Consider the following 20,011-nt stretch of genomic DNA (forward strand, 5'->3'; position numbering starts at 1 on the left):
TCTCTGGATGTTTTTTCATTTTTCGTAGGTGCTGGAACAAGTTCTTGTCTAAATTACAACTAGCCCAACACTCTAACTTAAATTCTGGATGTTTACCTTTGTAGTTCTTATAAGGATTTCCCTTCTTCTGGTCAGAATCTTTGTTTGGCTTAATAGAGCTGAAATGGAAGGGGACACTAAGTTCGTACGCTTCAGTACCATTTAGACGTTAAAGCTACCGTAAATACCCGAATATAGGTCAAACTTAAAAAAAGAACGGTGACAAAAAGTTGATTCTCGACTTATACAACGGTCATTTCTTACCGGTTTATACCAGCTTTATTTTGTTTAATTTTCCTTAAAAACAAAGCTTCTGGGTCGGCCTGTATACCAGTCCGACCTATATTCCGGCTTCTATGTAAGTATTGCCGGTGTCGTCGTACAACATTCCGTCTTATTGAAAGGTGAACTTTGCGTCAACGAGCAAACAATTTTTTTCTCTCGTATTCTGGGATGCTGCTTATGGGATGCTGAGTGGTAAACTGAGTGCCTCGTTTAAAAATTCGCGGACTTCGTCAGTTAGTTAGACAGGGGGTTCTCTAATAATGTATGCCCTACATTCTGACATGAAAAGCCTCACGTAGCTTCTTTACCAGCGCATTTCGCTTCCCTGCCACGGCCAGACGGAATACTTCGCACCCGTCCGCAGCACTCGGGGAAAGTCCAGTGCGGCCGTGCCTAGGCTCGATATTATTTCAAGCTTTCCATATCAGAAAATTGGACCCAGAATTATGCCTGTGCAAACCTTCTGTCCGATTCGCTGACAAAGAGCTTGAACTTTAAAAGTAGACACGATACCACGCCGAGATGATGTTCGTTTACGTTGGATTTTTTATGTTTCTAATGCTTGCTTTCTTTTTTCTTGCGCATGTGCGGCACTGAACATTTTTTTTTGTTTAACACATAGTTGGCAATTCCAACGTTCGGCCTTTGTCTTCTTTTTACTTGCGCTGGTGTCTTTTCGCCTTGCTAGAACCATCATACCTTCACTGTGTGCCAACTCGGCCAGCAAACCACCCTACTTGTCTTACGAGAGTTTGCAGCCGTTGGTGTGTGGGCCGTAATTCCATTTGGACTTACTATATGGGACCGACGTTGAAAGGTCTTTGACAAACGCAGAGATCCGTTAGTGGATTCACTTAAACGGATAATGCACGATAAGAGATAAATTCGCAATCGGCCTATTCTTCCGAAAAGGTTCTCCCGCGCATGGCTGCGTGCCAATGTTATTCATTAGCGCATATATCACGGATGGTTATCTTGGAGCTGGTGGTGGTGTCATCCTCCAGTTCCAAGTTCCGCTGGTGTACGTATTGGCAATTTTTCGTAAAAACTTAGGTTGCTAACCGACTGTCCACACGGGTTTAAGAAAAAGCGGTCTACGGAAACTGCTTTAAGTATACCGAAGGACCTTATTCTACAGAACACTGAAAAAAAAAAGAACTTCTGACTTTAGGGTTATACTTAGACTTCAGCAAAGCATTTGATAGAGCCAACCATAAATTGCTACTGATAAAGCTGGAAAAATACGGCTTCCGAGGAATAATGCTTGAACTTATCCGATCTTATTTAGAAAGCCGACACCAGTTTGTTGAAATTAATGAGAACAAATCGCAGATAAAACCTTTCACAGTGGGTGTGCCTGAAGGTAGCATCTTTGGCCCCATACCTTTCCTGTTTTACATTAATCATATTGTAGAAGTAAGTGGTATGTGTAAATTTGTCCCGTATGCAGATGACTGCTCTGTTTTCTTTACAGGTAAATATTTAAAAGAAATAACGCCTATAGCAAGCTCCGTTTGATATAGACTTCGAGCATCGTCTAAGGCAAACGGCCTCATTCTCAATGAAACCAAAACAAATTGCTTATTTTTCATGCTCCAGGAAGTTCTACTACATTGCCAGATAATATTGTTTTGGGTCCGTATAAAAATAACATTACGTCGTCTTCAAAAAACCCTAGACATAATATTCACAGCGCAGATGTCCTTGAATGAACACGTTAGTAATGTTTGCTCAAAGGTACGAAAAGTTGTTGGTGTGTTAAATCGGAATCGATGTGCATTACCTTTTAAAGTTAAGCGTCTCATTTATCATGCTCTTATCCATTCACACCTCAGTTACTGTTCACTTATATAGGGTAACACTACAGCGCAAAATATTCAAATGCTGGAAATACTTCAAAAGAAAGCGACTCGGGTGATAGCCAACGTTTCTTTTTTCGAACACATTCGCAAGAGCTTTCCCAACAAAACAGCATAATCACAGCTCGTGACATATATATATTCAAAAAATTACTAAGCTATAGAAATGATATGCTGGGAAAACTCGATTCATTCCTAACGCTGGCAACTTTGCAAGAAAATAGAAGTACATATTCATATCGTCGCCAGGCACCATGGCAGATCCCTTTCTCACGTACTAATTATGGCTGTCAACGCCTTAAACATACACTACCTTCCCTGCTTAACTAGTTCAACCAACAAAATGTTGATGTGTTATCTCTAAACAAAACTAAAATATTGGATTTCTTGTTATAAATGTTTATCGTTAACTTCTCTAACAGTTCCGCAGAACTTATGATGTACTGTCGTTATGTTTATACGTTCACACTTGTAACTATGATTCCTAGAATCCAGGTTTCCGCTGCAGTGATTGTGCCCAGGCCGCGTGGCAGGGTTCGCGTTGTGAACTCGATGCTGCAAAGGGCGTCTTCGTGCTTCTAAACTTCGAGGATGTGATGACACCCTGGGCTACGTTGACGAGGTGTCTGTGCTGAAAGCAGCAGCCTATATGAAGGTTTTTTTTCTACTTTTTAAACATAAACGGATGTATATATTTGCAAGTATATAAAATAATTTCTAAAAAGAGAACGTTTCCTGATAGTAACTTGTGTTTATTGTACATTTCTGTGAAATTTGTTTATATATATATATATATATATATATATATATATATATATATATATATATATATATATATATATATTTTTTTTTTTCTGCATTATGATATATGCGATTCAGTGTGTGTCAAATAATAATATGCAAGATACTAGATTGTTATTGTATACTGGGAGTTATTTTACGCAACTTTATTGTAACTAGTTTCTATGTAATAACGTGAAATTATCCGCATGTACTTGGGTTTACAATAGTCTTATATCCATACTTATTGCGTGATTGTATTGATAAACCAGCCGCTGCCGTGCCTGTCTTGGAGACCGGAGCTTTGTCAAGCCGAACAAATTTCGTCTTTTTTTCCGGCTCTTCCTTTTTCACCTTCTGTATCCAGTGGTGAAAGTAAAAATGATGATGATGTTGATGATGATTTCTGGTAAATGCCCCTTCGTGCCACAATCGCACAATACACGTCGCAGCAATCGCTCAAAATCAAAGCAAATCACAGCACCTAACGTCCCAAAGCACCTGACAGGCTCTATGGGAGACAGCGTAGCGGAGGTGTTATGATTATATACGATCATCTGGGGTTCTTTAAAGGACTTTAATGTGTGCTTAAATTTATGGGCGATAATGTTTTGGATTCAGCGCCTGCATCGAAATACCTTTACCGAGGCCAGGAATCGAATACCCGAGCTCGTGCTCGGCAACAAGGCAATATGGCTATACGGAGCCACCGTGCCCTGTACGTTATTGAGTGTTTTGTGTTAAGTATCTTAAATATTATTCCTCATATGAAGTAATTTATAGTTGCGATAATTTGTAGTAGGAATATATGTTGCACACTGTAAGAAAAAAAGCGGCAAAAAGCCATCAACAGGTGCAGTTACTACTACCAGGCGTTACGTACACTTCACTATAGCTTTTTACTGCTTCCAATAATTCGGACCTAGAGTAAGTATTACCTTCGCTAAGCAGAGCCGCTGCCGGGTATACTACTGCATAAATAGGTGCGGCCCCGCTCTCGGTCAGGTGCACGACCATTATGAGACTCAACTCTTGGAAAGAGGGGAATCTCTCCAACCCAAGGGCATCCTCACTTAATCGCTGCTTCGGGATGCCACATCAAGGAAATAGCCACTAAGGAAACGGCCGAGACCCCTATATAATTTAAACCCCCAAAAGGCAGCTCTGGATAGGATTTCAGTGTAGCATAAAAAAAGATATGCGCAGGTATGAGGAAGCCCCTTTCAAAATATTTCGGCCGTGGCATGGCCGGAACGTTAGTTAATACAATTTTAATGTGGTTAGCCTTCTTAGGATACCTCACGCACTTTCGGTTATCGATGCCCGTGCTTTTCTCTAATCGTTTTCATGCCCGTGACCCGATGTGTCTATTAGTTTGGGCCATTTGGTATGTGCTCGTGGTCGGGAGGCTGTCGTGGTTGTTCCAGCTTCGTCTTCCGACTCTCGTCGTGCGGTTCGGTTCATGCCATCTTCGGCAACAGTGGTCGTCATCCCACTGCCGTCATGTCGTCGCGATCAAGCTGTAGTCAAACCGGGGTCATAATGTCAGAATGGTGATCCCACTGCCCTCATGCCATTGTTGTCATACCACCTTCGTCGTTCATTAGATGTCGATCCCATCAACTCAATCTTAGGCAGTACCGTTTGTCGCTACATTGCTTAAGGTTAATCGCATTAACATCGATATAGTGGTTCTGCAGGAATGTTTTTGTACGTGTTCCTATTGTTTTTTATAAATTGTCACAGCGACTTGGCAAAACAAATACGTTAACCAAAGTGCTGAATTGGTTGCGGCACTGAATGAATTCCTCAAGGTACGCCAAACTGACGCCACTCAACGGGTGCATTTCAGATGTGGTCGTGGCATTTACGTAACACTCAGTCACACTCGAGAGCGCAGCTACCCAAGCAATAAGTGCACGAAAACTTAAGGTTCTGCTCCGAACGTGAAGGCGTAATTCCATAAGTGAGTCGGCTCCTCAGTCAGTGGGCTCGGGTCGATATGTAGATCAAAGAGCTGCCGGCATTGTATCGTCATCAAGTTTCTGCACTGGGAAAGTTTGAAGAGAACGTTGGGCCAAAACGCTTCAAGCCAATATCATTTTAAAGTATGCTTAGTACTGAATACACTCGAGTAGCAGCGTGGCCTTAATCAATACATATTGACGGAACTATTCGTTAAAATATGACCCCTCGTGGTTGCTCAGTGGCTATGGTGTTGGGCTGCTGAGCACGAGGTCGCGGGATCGAATCCCGGCCACGGCGGCCGTATTTCGACGGGGGTAAAATGCGAAAACACCCGTGTACTTAGATTTAGGTGCACGTTAAAGAACCCCAGGTGGTCGAAATTTCCGGAGTCCTCCACTACGTCGTGCCTCATAATAAGAAAGTGGTTTTGGCACGTAAAACCCCACAATTTAATTCTTTTTTGTTAAAATATGGAACGCTACCATTCCCTTGGAGAATGAAAATTTTGAAGAAAACATTGCAGACAAAGAGACATCTGCAAACAAGAGTTTGTTTTGCGTGCACTCACTGGAGGAGACCTTAGGTACCACCTTGAAACGTTATGTTGCTTTAGCGCATTATGCGGAATGAACGAATGAATGAAATATGTGTACTTCGCTTAAGATTTGGAGAGACCATGGAGAATATAGTGCTACATTTGAAGTAAGCAATGACGCACTTTCTATCAAGCGATAATTTGTTGGGTCCACCGCTTTCGTTTACAACGTAACGGGGGCAGATTGATACCTCTATGTCGAAGAGGACGGGTATGCCCCAACCAAGCGCCATCGAGACGCCAAGTTCGAGGATGTCGAAGCGGACTCCTAGCTCGACGAACGGCCAACGGAAGGGGAACTCTTGGAGCAGCGTGTAGAAGGGCGTCAGGTCGTGCAACTTGATTACGTACGTCGACAGGCAGTAGCGCAGGGCCTCTCCGGCGTATTCGACAACAGAGAGGTTCTTCGTGTTTCCTGCGAAGGAGAGAGGAACGTTTCTGTTGCTGTCGAATTTAATTCAATATAATGTAAACACTATATAGGGAAACTGGGTAAACGAATTAAAAAAAAATTCTAGGCTGTTGCCCCAAAAATTGTTGGCCTCAGTGAAATGCAGCCGGCGTGGCCAGGATTGACCCTGCGACCTCGAGCTCAGCAGCGCAACGTCATAACCCTTGGACTACCGCGGCGGGTAAAAGGAACAAACAAACGCCAGAAAGGTAGTGCCAGTCTTTACAGGTAGTTACGCGCCACCGCGCGATCATGGAGGGATCTCAACGCATCACATGAATGCACGCTCAGAGTTTGCCATGTGACATAAAAGGAACTTGCTGGGCGGTCTATGCACTGCACCCAGCATCAATGTTTCTTTGGAACATTAAAAACCACGAATCAATCAATCAATCAATCAATCAATCAATCAATCAATCAATCAATCAATCAATCAATCAATCAATCAATCAATCAATCAATCAATCAATCAATCAATCAATCAATCAATCAATCAATCAATCAATCAATCAATCAGCATGGAACAAGTAATTTCATAATAAATAGGCCCTAGGCGATGCGCGACACAAACCTACCACGATGTGCCTGATGTAAGGATAGCAATGCTTCGCATTAAAAAGAGTCTTCACAGATGTATGCAAATCTCACAACTTATATATCAAAGACAACGATGCTGTACAAGGGAGTCCTCACACCATAAACGCTAGAGGTACTAGGGTTCTGCTTGCTGGTTTCCGGCCTCGCTGCTCTTGAGTTTAAGCACGGTCATGGCAAGCGTCAGGTTTCGCAGCTGTACAAGCTCTTAGCTGACCTCCAACGTGGAGCTGGCATGAGGCGATGTGATAAAGAAAATTTATAGATTACTGATTAAGAAAACGCACATATCAATGGTTGTCTACATAAATTATATGTACGCGAGGTAACATTTACTTTATAATCATTGATCATTTGTGTTTCAAAGCTAGTACGGGGTTCGGACACATCTTTCTCTGCATTTACATTTGATACTGACCACACCGTAACACGCCGACTTTCGCCGAATGAAAACGGCTGCGACACTCCCGTTAACAGCTTCGTTGTAAAATATGAAGCCCCCCCACCCCCCCACCCTCCTAGGCATGGAGGCACTGACGAACGTTCGCAACAATAAAATCTGGCGGCCTTGGTGTTCTGCACCATGGCGGCAAGGGAGTGTACCAAATTCGTACATCTTGAGCGTACAAGACGAAAAGTTATGCCGTTTGGACCATGCACTTACAGCCGTTTTCGTTTAAATTAATAACTGAGGGTACAGCCACCTGATTCTTGGCCAATCCACCAAGGGGGATGCGTGCCCATTTTTAAGGATCATCGTCAACAGCAGCAGCCGTAGCTGCAGCAGGAGGATGAGGAGGATAGAAGGAGGTTTCTGCATATTGATATTCGTTTTCTCCCAAAATGTGGCGGCAAATATTTGAATTTTCATATAAAAATAATATAATATACACTAGCTATCCATATTTTTATTCTAAAATGAAATATTTGATAATTCAGAATATTGAAACTAATCAAGTATTTTGCAACTACACACTGTTGAAGTCGGGTCAGTATTCTCCGCCTACTAAGCAAGGTACCGCAAATTTAGAAAATGGAACAATGACAAAAATTATTCGAAGCAATGCAGAAACGAAATGGGTAATGCAAGCGTTCTTTACGGTTTTGATGCGGAAGTCTACACAACAAGCTGCGACTTTTCCTTGTATTCTGTAATGTAGTGCTTTACGCAGCCCGATCATGTAGCACCTTTATCTTTTACGCTACAACCAGTGGTGCTTCTATCGATCCGGGCCCTTTTACATTTGTATACGGCGTACGAGTTCTTCGACAGTATTTTAATTTCCTTTTCCACAACCTGTAATATTTCTTTCGACAAACGTTTTTCAACCTTTCTGGAAAGCTGGTCATAAAGCAGCCATTCATTCTTGGGAAGCTTGTGTGCAACAAGGCTCTAAAACTATAGAGAAGCTACCTGTACAGTTCTTTTACTTAATTAGGGATCGTGTGTTTAAAATAGATCCCTATCCTCTGAAATTCTTGGCTGTCTTTTTTTCTTTTTTGCTGGTCGTACCTAACAATACCGAAATAATTATTTCTGCTATATATATACGTGTTTGCGTTTGACTATTCGATATTCTGCACTGGCTGCTTGTATTCAACTTGCATAAAAAAATTGATATTCGCTCACCTCTACCCGAATGTTTCCTTTCCAGCATAAATACGGACCACAAATTAAGTGAACGCAGTGACGAAAACTAAATAAAAACATTAAAAAACAATGGAACTTCAACAAGACTAATTTAATTTTGCATAAAATTACATGACCGTTACTGGAATTAAAGATTGTAGTATCGCGGACAATATAAATTGCGGCAAGCATTCGCTTATTAAAGATACAAGCATGGTGTCACGTGCATAATAAGACACAAAAACAGAGTTCACTCCAGGATCGGGAGAACGCAAGGTCGCATTGCTGGCGTGTGGAGGAAAGCCGACATGTGGCAGCGTGCTTGCTTGTCCCAAACCAAATGTTCCGTGCTGCCGCTCCCTTCACCATTGCAAATTTGCCGCGCCTCCATATCCCAGCAGATCACGTGACCTCCAAACAGTGGGGGCGCGGGAAAACGGGGTACATCAAGGCACCAAATTTCTTGGCTCCCCCTCATGGAGGAAGGACTCCATGCTGCCCCCCGTTACAGATCACGTGACCTCTAAAACATGACGCCGGCCGAGTATGCACTCGGCCGCGCGGGCAGAGCGGGCAATGCATGGGCCACCGCACCCGGGACTGCGGTGCCGACGGCGACGGCGTGGACGTGCCTCAGTCGTCCCGTAAAATGCTGTGTGTCTGTGGGTGTGCGCGCGTGCGTGCGTGCGTGTGTGTGTATTTACAGACACTGTAGCCCTTTTAGAGGGCTATAGCAGGAGCGGGAACAGTAAATTTGCATAAACAAGGAAAACACCAATAAACATTTTCACAGGCAAGTGGACAGAAAGAAATAGGCATAGCGATTTACAAATTCGATAGGTACTCCCCGATGGCGACTAAAAACTGGCAGGAACGATAGGAACGATTTGTACCGGATGATGAATTCCAGTGTGTAGTATTGTATGTGAAAAAAAAGAGCTGTATTTGATTGTCTTAGTATGAGCTAAACAGGTTTTTAGGTTCGAAGCATGGTAACCACGAGTGTAAATTTCTTTAGAAAAAGGTGATGGCAATAAAAAATAAGATAAAAAGCGAGAGACGGCGTTAATGATGATGTAAAGAAACTTTAGGGATTCAATATGGTAAAGCAGCAAGAGTGGTTCGAGATTCAGGGACCGCAGTCAGTGCCTGTTTCGATTAAAAACGGTGACTGTAATTATGGCGGATGAAGCGAAGACATTTGCTTTGCACAGATTCCAGTGAACCTATCTCACAGTGCTTGTATGGCTACCAAACCATGGAGGTGAATTCAAGAAAAGGGTGAATTAATGTTTTTTTAAGAGCAGCTTAGGATCGCGTGGAGCCGTAGTTAAAGTGCGGAGCAGTAACCCACTTAAAGTCCTTTCTTATCAACATGTTTAGTTCTTCTTAGTTCCAAAAAGATTTTCGGTGAAAATAACTCCTCAACACTTATACCTGAACACTCATATTAGCCTAATTACATTCAAGGAACATTAAAAAACGAATGAGCTACGTCTCTTAGTAAATTGCATTGCAGTTGTTTTACTGCACTTAATATTAATTTAAAATGCTTCACACCACGCGATAAAGGATACAAGGGATTCAAGACTACGACAATGGTCATCAATGGAATTAATAGCTTCATACAGGATATAATTGTCAGCACAAAGCCGGATTTTAGATGCGGTGTTACTTGGCAGACCATTGATGCGCAGCAAAAGCTGCATCAGCAGAATTAAAGCAAGCAAATTGTGAGCGACAACGAAGACACGAACCAAAAGACACAACGACGAACCAAAGGCATTAAAAAAGTCGATGAAGATAGCATCCACTTGATTACCCCTGTCCAGATAGAAGAAATGTCATGAATGGAATCAACCACTTGCGTTACAGCGCTGCCGCCGTCACGGAAACCATGCTGAAGCAGATAAGTAGTGCTGTTCAGATATGTGTGAAGTGACGCGCTCGAGCTCTCTACTGTGGACGGCGCTGGTACGGAGGCGTGTGTCTGGACAGAACATTCGTTTAGTGCATGAAGGACCCTTGCAATAAAGTATAAGGGCTTCAAAGCGTATATATTGTTCAGGTAGGGACATGGACAGACGTCAGTGAACTCTGTTGACATGTTTTTATCTTTGTTTCTTACATTTCTTATTTCGTTCATTCATTCATTAATTGTTCATTCAATCATTTGTTTTTTGCATTAGCATAATCATTTATTCGTTTAGTTTTTGCTCCATAACATAGGTAAATGGAGTAGCCGAGGCAATCTTCCCCTCAATATCTCTTTACAGCACTACATGTAAGGTAGAACAGAACAGTACAGAGGCTAGAATGCTGAGTCAGAGAGTTCTCTAATGTGCTTATGAATACTACGCTCTAGCCTTTTACACGAGCATATATGGAGTCAGAGGTATTAGTGTTTAGAGAAAGACTATTTGTCACCCGATTTGTACAATGGTAACTTTAGCTGCTTTCCACGAGCTTGGTACTTGACTAGAGTATAAGAACTTCTGAAAAATATCCATCAGGTTTTGAGAAGTTACCGAAAGCAAAACACGAGACGTGAAGAAGGGGACAACACGAAGTCTCGTGTTTTGCTTGCGGTGTATTCCCAAAATCATGGATCACGAACTGGCCCGCACCCACTCTGCTATATACATCGGTACCGCGATGTCCACAGAATATAGCGTCCAAGAATAGAAATAGGGATACCATCCAGATGTGTGTGTGTGTGTGTGTGTGTGTGTGTGTGTGTGTGTGTGTGTGTGTGTGTGTGTGTGTGTGTGTGTGTGTGTGTGTGTGTGTGTGTGTGTATGTATGCGCGCGTGCGCGCTTCCTGCACTCTTGCACGGGCTTGACATAAAAACTGTTTACAGCGCAAACACATCCAACCACAAAGTAAGGGACAGGACACAAGCGCTGACTGTCAACTAACATTTATTAACGGAAGACGGGTGCCTTATATAAGGGGAAAGGCAGAAGTGAAAGGGGAAGGGAGTGATACAATCGGGAAAAATGACAATGCGCATCGATAAACGAACGTGCCAGCAGTCAACGCATTCAGGCGCGAAGAAACAAGAAAACGATAAAACTAGACAAACACTAACAAAAGACGAGGGATACTAACATGCCCGAAATTTAAGCAACTTAAAGGACAAGTACGCACATTTGGTCGCGCATGTAATTGGATGCACAGGATGCGAGGCTCGTTTGGGAGAGACGAAGATTCTCGGCAAGAGTGCCGACGCGACGGCGCGCGTCAGTTTGGAAGCGTTCTACATACACAAATATGGCAGCAAGTGCGTAAGCACCCCTTCTGTATCGCTTTTTGCGGCAGAGCTTCATTTTTTGGAAGCGGCTGCTTTCTGATTTCATTGTATCTTAGTAACCCTCGTCTTTTGTTAGTGTTTGTCTAGTTTTATCGTTTTCTTGTTTCTTCGCGCCTGAATGCGTTGACTGCTGGCACGTTCGTTTATCGATGCGCATCGTCATTTTCCCCGATTGTATCACTCCCTTCCCCTTTAACTTCTGCCTTTCCCCTTATATAAGGCACCCGTCTTCCGTTAATAAATGTTAGTTGACAGTCAGCGCTTGTGTCCTGTCCCTTACTTTGTGGTTGCATGTGTTTGCGCTGTAAACAGGTTTTATGTCAAGTATGCACCAGCTCGCCCAGAAAAAAGTTTTAATGATGCACGCGCTCGTTCGTACTGTTTCTGCTGAGCGCCAGCTTATGGATGGCGTCCGACAGCAGGTCCGTGTGCAGGCGTGAGAACTCGTTGTCCAGTCCCGGGTGGCTGCTACGCCAGCGGCCGCACACGAACCGGTAGAAGTCATCGCAGGGGTCGGCCGCCCAGTCGAGCGACATGCGCACCTCCTGGCCGTAGTCGTAGGGGCGCCACGTGCTTCCGCTCCGCCACCAGCGGCCTCTACTCTTGCCGCGACGTTCGAACGAGGACAGCCCGGAGCGGAGCGCCTCGCCTAGGCTCTGCCACCTGCGGTGCCACGGGAATCGCACGTTCGTTACCCAATGAATTCGGATATATATATTCTCCAGTGCTCGCCACATTTCACGAGAACTGGCGAACACCAGGAAAGTGTCCACCTGCATCCTCACCAAAAGCCGCTGCACAACACAGCAAAAGAATATTGATCAGCCCTTCCACTCTGCAAGGAAGGACGAACAGCAAAGCTGTGGTGTATTTTACCTCAGTCGACGCATTAATGTATGTAGGTATTCTTCTTCTTATTATTATTATTTGAAGACACAGACAACGAATACGTCTTTAGGCTGTGGAGTGATTTATTCTTATTGTTTTATGAAGTAGTGACGTGCGCAAGTACAGCCGCATGGCAGACTCGAATCCCACAGTATTTACAACTTCACCGTGAACTACGTAATTGTGAAAAATAGATGAAACTCGGTGTAATGTTAGAATCGTCTTAGCAGCTAATTTTCGTATTTGTTTCGGGATAATTTTTATAAAGCAAGAGTTGCAGTCGTGTTATGTAACCGTACTCCTTCCGTAGAGAGTCGTGTATTAACAGCAGACGGGAATTTTATACTGTTTACAACTTTATTAAGAGCAGATGGAAATTCTATACTGTTTAAAACTGCACTGTGAACTAATTATGACAAGTAAATGAAATTCGGCGCAATGATAGAGTCGTCTTAGCGGCCAATTTCAGTATGATTTTTTCCCCAAGATACCTACATTAGATTGAGAGCTACAGAGTATTCACGAGCAACTGGAGACTAAAATTTTTGCCTGTCGACGTGACGCGTATGACGGACATCGACCACCGCCGGAGCGTAGCCATATGTAGTTTAGCTGTAATATAGTTTTACAGCGAACTCTAATAAATGGATGGAGAATAAATGGATGGAGAATAAATGGATGGAGAATGAATGGATGGAGAATGAATGGATGGAGAATGAATGGATGGAGAATGAATGGATGGAGAAATGGCAGGGAACTTCGCTTGAAAGCGCGCTAAGACGTCGTCTCAAAGTTTGGACGGAACTAATGGAGAAACCCCCTGGAGGTAGTCCTATCCATCTTGAGGGGGATGCATGTCGGGGTTGTCAAGGGTGACACGGGGACAAAGTTAAAAATGCGTGGCGTAAATAGGGGCCTCGCGGGATATTGTCGAAGCTCTGCCAATACTTGTGCTTATAACAGCGCATCGTTTCAGAATTATCGGGATGAAGCGCAGTAAGAGTGAAATGCGACTTGTGAGGAACATGCGCGTCATTTGCGAACCAACGTATACCGTAACCAGCTTTTCTGGACATGAGGGTTTAGTTCGCGTGAGTTCCACCACGTGGCGTACTGACCTTAAACTTTTCAAGCTTACCGCGGTGACGCGGTGATGACGTCAACAAAACAAAAATAAAATAATTACAAGCTATCCCTGCGCATTGAACTTCGCTACAATGCTTGTCCAGCCGGCGTTATCACTCTTCTTGATAAGGCGTAGCCGCTCGTGAATGGAAATGACTTATCATCCTAAGAGCGTTTAGTGTTTAGTCGCGACGAGCGATGATTGATTGTGGGTTAGGACACGGTTCTTTTTTCTCTTTTCCATTCTTTTTTCTTTTTGATGCTACGGAGTAAACAAGTTAGGGTAACCGTAATAAGCACTCCGTGGCAGCCTTTCTTCAGTCGGCACACGGACATCGCACAGCGTTTACAAGAGACGCCGTCGTGGACGGCTTTTGTTTTTGACCTATCGATTTCGTTAAGGCGCCCCCAGTTATTTCCCTAGTGACTGTCATCCACACTCATGGGCTACCGTAGCAGCGGCAAATTGAGATGCGCTTAAGTATTAAGATATATACATGGATATGTTGGTTTTGCACCTTGAGGCAAAAGCCACGACACAAGAATTGAGCAAACTGTCTCTGTGTCGTCGTCGGTAAGCATGCAATGGCCGAAGCTGCTCTCAATATTACGTCACATTTACTGGCCACCGGGCCAGGTATACCTTTGGGTATGACATATATAGTACTTGCAGTTCACAAAGTAGTCTCCTATCAAAGTTGTCCACATGCGTAAAGGAAGACTGCTATTTAAAATTATTGTGCAGTAATATATGCGGGATTTGGCTGTTCTTCATATTGTCTACGATACTGTCGTTCCGCCTTTATATAATATAGCCGCAATGTAGACTAGCAGGTCTCGAATGCCATAAAGGCTACCCACATATTCAAAGTCCTCGCGCACAACTCCTGACACTTACTTGCATTCAAGAGTTGTGCAACTGCCAAGGACATACTTAACGAATGTTACATAATAAATTATGGGGTTTTATGTGCCAAAACCACGATCTAATTATGGGACACGCCGTAGTGGGGGATGCCGGAATAATTTGGAACATCGGGATCCTTTATGATGTGCGTAAACCAATGTACACGGGTGTGTCGCATTTCACACCCATTGAAATACGGTAGCTGTGGCTGGGATTCAATCCCGCGACCTCGCGCTTAGCAACCGAACCCCATAGCCGCTAAGCAAGTACGGCGAGTAAGGAATATTGGTAGTTCGGAGAAGGTGACAGTCGGCACGGGAGACGTGAGACAATTTGTTCCCATCCTTATTGCGCGAGAATCGGCACGAGCCATCGGAGAATGACACCGTAGGGTGCATTATACTTAATGTGATGGAGTCCGCGTCCAACATTTCACGCCCGAATCAACCTGTAACGACTGGTGACCAGGCATCTCGCTTATACGTGTAGTCACCTGACAGCTGCCGGGTGCTGGCGTCGGCCACAGGACCTACTCGACCTCCCTTCAACACCGGCCGACATTATCGCCCTATTGCGCGTCATCAGGTCTTAGCTCAACTGCTTCAACAGACAATTTATTTGTGCCATAGTCTGGCCACTCTGTCAACGTTATGGTTTCTTATTTTTAGGTCATCTTTTACATTTAAGCTAATGCTCTCCTGAGACTTCCAGCGGCTTCACCTCTCCCAGAGTGTCTGCATTGTTGTCGGCCTCTGTTCATATTTTTTTGAGGATTTTTAATAGACGTTGAAACAATATATCACGGTTCCTGACTACACTGCTCAAAAAGTTATTTTATTTTCCTGAGGTCTTGTGCAAGCTTCTGCCTTCTTGCCATTGATCAACCTATTGATTTCCTTATCACTTGTATCCCATTTTGACGACTACGATCCCACGGAAGTTGGCAATGATGTAATGGCAAAGGGATTGAAGCCATTTAAATTAATTCTACCGTGGACACGACACCCGCTTTTGATCACTGTGAATGAAAATATTGCATTAATGAGCGCCATTTTTAAGCGTATAAATTCACAGTAAAACATTATGCGGATCCGACACAATGTGCGAATCGATGTAAGTGAAGCGTTCTGTGTACGCTCTGACTATGCACGCTCTGAACTTCCCTCCGACACGCCGTGCAAGACAGCGACGACAACAGTGGAAAAGTCGCAGGAAGAAGCAAAGAAAGCTTCACTTTAAAAAAGTTGTCTTTATATGATGACGTACAGTTGCGTGTTGGCGTGGCGTCATCGCGTCCTTTGCGGGATTTCTAAGCTGCGAGAGCCAACTGACCGACTTGCCAACTAGAGTTTCTGCCTTCAGGAGCAACGTTATCCTGTTGTCAAGACGCGAATGGTCTATCCAGCTTACTACAGGCCTACAAGACTGTTCTTTCTTTCAGTCTGTTCATTATTTGTGCCCTTCACAGCGTTACTGTGGAGGTAGTTCCTTTTTACTACACTGCACTCAAAAGCGAACTTGTTCTCGAATTATAGTCTTTAATAATGTTGTATTGTTGCTGTCATTGTCGCACGTAATCTCAGGCACCGTCTAATGAAATGCTTTCAGTTTTGCCAGATTACACCCGCCATTGCGATGCAAATATAAGGTAACTTCAACTCATTTTTCAGAAATAAACACTGAGTGAAACGCTGACGTCATCCTGAACAAGATCAACAAACACCGTAGTACTCCATCTTCTGATGCCCCTATTCGCAAGCTTTCGCTCGAGCGAGACACAACACCAACACGCAACGATAAATGAAGTATGAATTACACGCTAGATGACATGCTGTCAATGTACATTTCCGCTGATCACCGGGATAGGAGCGTGGTCTTGTCTTTGGTGACACTAGGTCTACCGCCTCGCTCAACAACACCACTCGTTACTCATCACTCTTTTTTGTCGACAGGAGCATACTGGATTTCCTCCGAATATACTTTCGGCTTTAGGTGTGACCTTGAACGTCCGCTTATTCTGTTACGCTGACGGCGACCGCTGTCGTCAGGCTGCCGCCTCATTCTGTGCTTCGCCGTCACGCGAGAACATAGAAAGCTGTCTTCACAAGCAAACCACCGGGATTCGAGCCCATGTATTAAGAGCATCCTGCATTGTGGAGCTGGGTACGCTAACCATTACGCTACTTCAGAAGTTTAAGTATATAACCTCCTTGCATAGAAACGACAGCGTGGTTGCTAATATATTGTTGGCTTGGATATGTTTGGCACGAGGCCCAAGACGGCACTCTGTCTTCTTACGTGTTCATATGTTTGCGTTCGCGTCTCTGTCTTGAAGGGACGCGCACCGTAACATGCAGCAATGGTTCTTGGATCAAGCATATGTATAAGGCGAGAAACGCTGTTCTAAACTGTATGTTCTTTAATTTGTGCAGTAAACCCATGTTTATAGCATCCCCGCAATAGCTAGAGTCACGAGTATGGTAACCGTAACCGCAAGCGTCACGGTATGGTCGTAACTTGTCACTACAGTGTAGTTGTTATCTACAGACTCTTCCACTAAGGAATACGCGGCGAGGTATGGCCCCATGAAAAATTGCCAACATTGGTTTTCAGTAAACGTTTATTACCAAGAATGGCGCGTGCTTATACTACCGCAAATGACACATGTTGTGTGGTGACTGCAATCATTTACTCGCCACATCACACATCTACACTAGAATTTAACCAGTTTCACAATCTTTCGCTTACATTCTCTCGACCCGAAACAGCGACTTCGCCTGCCACCCGCTTTTCCTCTTTTTGTACCCCGTTCCTTTCCAAATGTGCTGAGACGTGCTTACACCCGATGTTTGCTGCTCATTTTTCTGGATAAATGAAGGCATTCATTCATTAATCTCCAGCTTCCCCTCTTTTTGTCCCCCGCTCCTTTTCAAATGTGCTGAGACGTGCTTACATCGATGTTTGCTCCTTCCTTTTCTCGATAAATGAAGGCATTCATTCATTCATCTCCAGCTTCTCCTCTTATTGTCCCCCGCTTCTTTCCAAATGTGTTGAGACGTGCTTACACCGATGTTTGCTCCTTCCTTTTCTCGATAAATGAAGGCATTCATTCATTCATCTCCAGCTTCTCTTTTTGGCCCCCACTCCTTTCCACATGTGTATAGACGTGCTGACACCGATGTTTGCTCCTTCCTTTTCTCGATAAATGAATGAATTCATTCATTCATTCATTCATAAATTGCTGCAGAAAATAACTTGTCTTCATCTCCATAATCACCCTGTACCTCACCTGAATTCTCCCATCGCAAAACAATGTTGCTGTGAAACAATGTTGCTCTGTTGGAAATGGCTGGGCGTCACATACACAATTTTCTAGGAATAGAAAACAGCGCGGCATGCAATTTTCGGCAGGTGACGACACAGCGTAGAGCACCTTCTCTGCCACTTCCGCACTCGGCGCTCGCCTCCGTGAGCTACCATTAACAGCTAGAACAAAGTACGAAATGAAAGAAACCTAGCTGGGTTGGTCGCAGGCAGCTTTTCGGATTCGGGATGCGTCGACTTAAAATATGTTTGTCTTATCGAAGCATGAATGACAGCGATATAGGCGAGGTGAGTTACAGTAGCTCGTGCGGTTGGACTAATGACGCTCTTCACGCTGCACTTACGTCTTATGCGTGTTTGCGAGCCGGAGTGAAGTGCAGGTGGGCAACGCGCCTTCCTGAAATGAAACATTCGGAATAACCTTTTGTTTGGCGGTTGGACATATCTCAAGGACCCACGATACGCGGGGTTTATCTTGAAAGCATCTGCTTTGGGGGGCACAATATAGGTGGACCGACTGCTCGTAGCTTTACGTGCGCTGTGTTCTCACCACTCAGATTGCGTAGAAGTGATGGACAGCACGAATGCCACTTCGCCCGCTGCTCCTGCCGCGCTTCCTTACGCCAGCGTTTTGACAGTGAGTGCCCGCGTGAAGTGTTGTGAAGTGTTCATGTTTGCCTGTGTGCGCTGACACCATGCTACGTAATTTAAATAGTAAGCGAATATTTACAATGGGGCCTTCTACTTCGGCTGCTGCTGCGTATAGTTCCGGCCGTGCAAGCTCTGTCTTGAGTACTATCTGCAATAAGGACAGTGTAGGCGTCAAGTCACACCGAGGGTCGATAGCATCGTGCGCACTATAGCATCCATACGCTTGCGCGTCACCCACGTTCACGAAGTGAAACGTCACTGCAACTTTTTAAATTACCTTGCAGCACCCCTGTTGTGTCAAATTCTGTGTCTTCTTTTGTGTTTGACTAAAGCGATGAATTGATTTATTTATTGTGCTTTCAAGATCGCTCGCACATTCTGAACTTCTCCGGAACATCAATTTTACCGAATTTTTCTTACGTGGCGTCCTTTAAGATGCTGGATATTGGGCTTCAGTCACATGGAGACTACGTTGTACCGCTAATGTGCCAGTGAAAAGTTTGGCGCAATAAGTAGCCAAGCACTGGACGAAGCAGGACAGAAAATGGGTGCACCAGAAGCGAGGTGACTGTAATTAGTGACGAAAGATCGCCGTATCATAGCAGAGCGGGAGTGTGAAGTACACTGTAAAAAAATTTTCTTTGAAAAACAAATTTTCTGGCAGCTGCCTTGCCAGAAAATTTCTGCAAAGCTCCATTTTCAAATTTTCCTCTTTCTGTCATTGAACACGTTCTTTTGATTTTACATTATGAGAAATTTTGTGTTTAAAGACAGTAATCTGCTTTTTATTACAGAAACGTTCCGTTTCCTGTTTAACATTTTTCTGTTACTCTAATAATATTTCCTGTTTTATTTTACAGAGAATGTATGTGTAAAACAATTACGCATTTTGAGGCACAGAAAAAAGTTGTATTTTTGTTGATGTTTTTCTGTTATTTTCAATTTTTTTCTGTTCCACTGTACAGAAGTGTGATCTCTAAAGACAATTTTCTATCATGATAAATAATGGGCGAATCTGGAGTGTCGCTGAAGCCAACGCTTTGAAAGGCATTTCTCTTCGTGAGAGCGGCAATTAACTGCCCTCACGAAGAGAATTTTCTTCGTAAAAACGCTGACTCCAGCCGATATTCCCTGTTGGACCACTGTTTATCACTAGCCTCCATTTTTCATGTGAACTTCTTGCATGTTTGAGTTTCCTATCGCGCGTCACATAATAATTATAAAATAACAAATATCATGCAAATATGCAGCTCGTCTCAAAACAAAAATTAGGCTGTATGCTGAAAGCTGGAAATGTTCAAGTGCAGCACAAAAAGACAAAGGTCACACGTAGCGCTCGTGTGTGTCTCCGTTTTTACTTTACTCAGTTTTCTTGCGCTGCTGTTAAATATGGTCAACACCTTTTCTCCCAGTAGCAGCAAGAAATAATTTGTAATTTAGACATTGTAGGAGAAAATGAATTTGTTTTATTTTACACCAAAACATCACTGGAAAGATAAACGTGAAAACAGGTATATCAACAGAACTGCTTATGCGCACTAGGTTAAAAAAACAAGCAGCATCGCTTTTTCTCCAGGTGTTATAACAGCTTAAGAGTCAAT

At 43.6% G+C, this 20,011-nt stretch overlaps 1 protein-coding gene across 3 annotated transcripts in view; it reads right to left on the reverse strand.

Moving 5' to 3' along the window:
• The window catches only part of LOC135909143 (phosphate-regulating neutral endopeptidase PHEX-like), a 220,270-nt gene that overhangs the window by 156,522 nt on the left and 43,737 nt on the right, over positions 1 to 20,011 (reverse strand). For all 3 annotated transcript variants that reach the window (XM_065440968.1, XM_065440978.1, XM_065440985.1), the window contains 2 exons: positions 11,895 to 12,178; positions 5,718 to 5,941 (listed from right to left, as the gene is read on the reverse strand). In XM_065440968.1, the coding sequence (XP_065297040.1) occupies positions 5,718 to 5,941; positions 11,895 to 12,178 (508 nt within the window). The remainder of the gene's footprint in view (positions 1 to 5,717; positions 5,942 to 11,894; positions 12,179 to 20,011) is intronic.

The sequence above is a fragment of the Dermacentor albipictus genome, chromosome 1 (genome assembly GCF_038994185.2).
Source record: "Dermacentor albipictus isolate Rhodes 1998 colony chromosome 1, USDA_Dalb.pri_finalv2, whole genome shotgun sequence".
NCBI classification, from domain to species: domain Eukaryota; kingdom Metazoa; phylum Arthropoda; class Arachnida; order Ixodida; family Ixodidae; genus Dermacentor; species Dermacentor albipictus.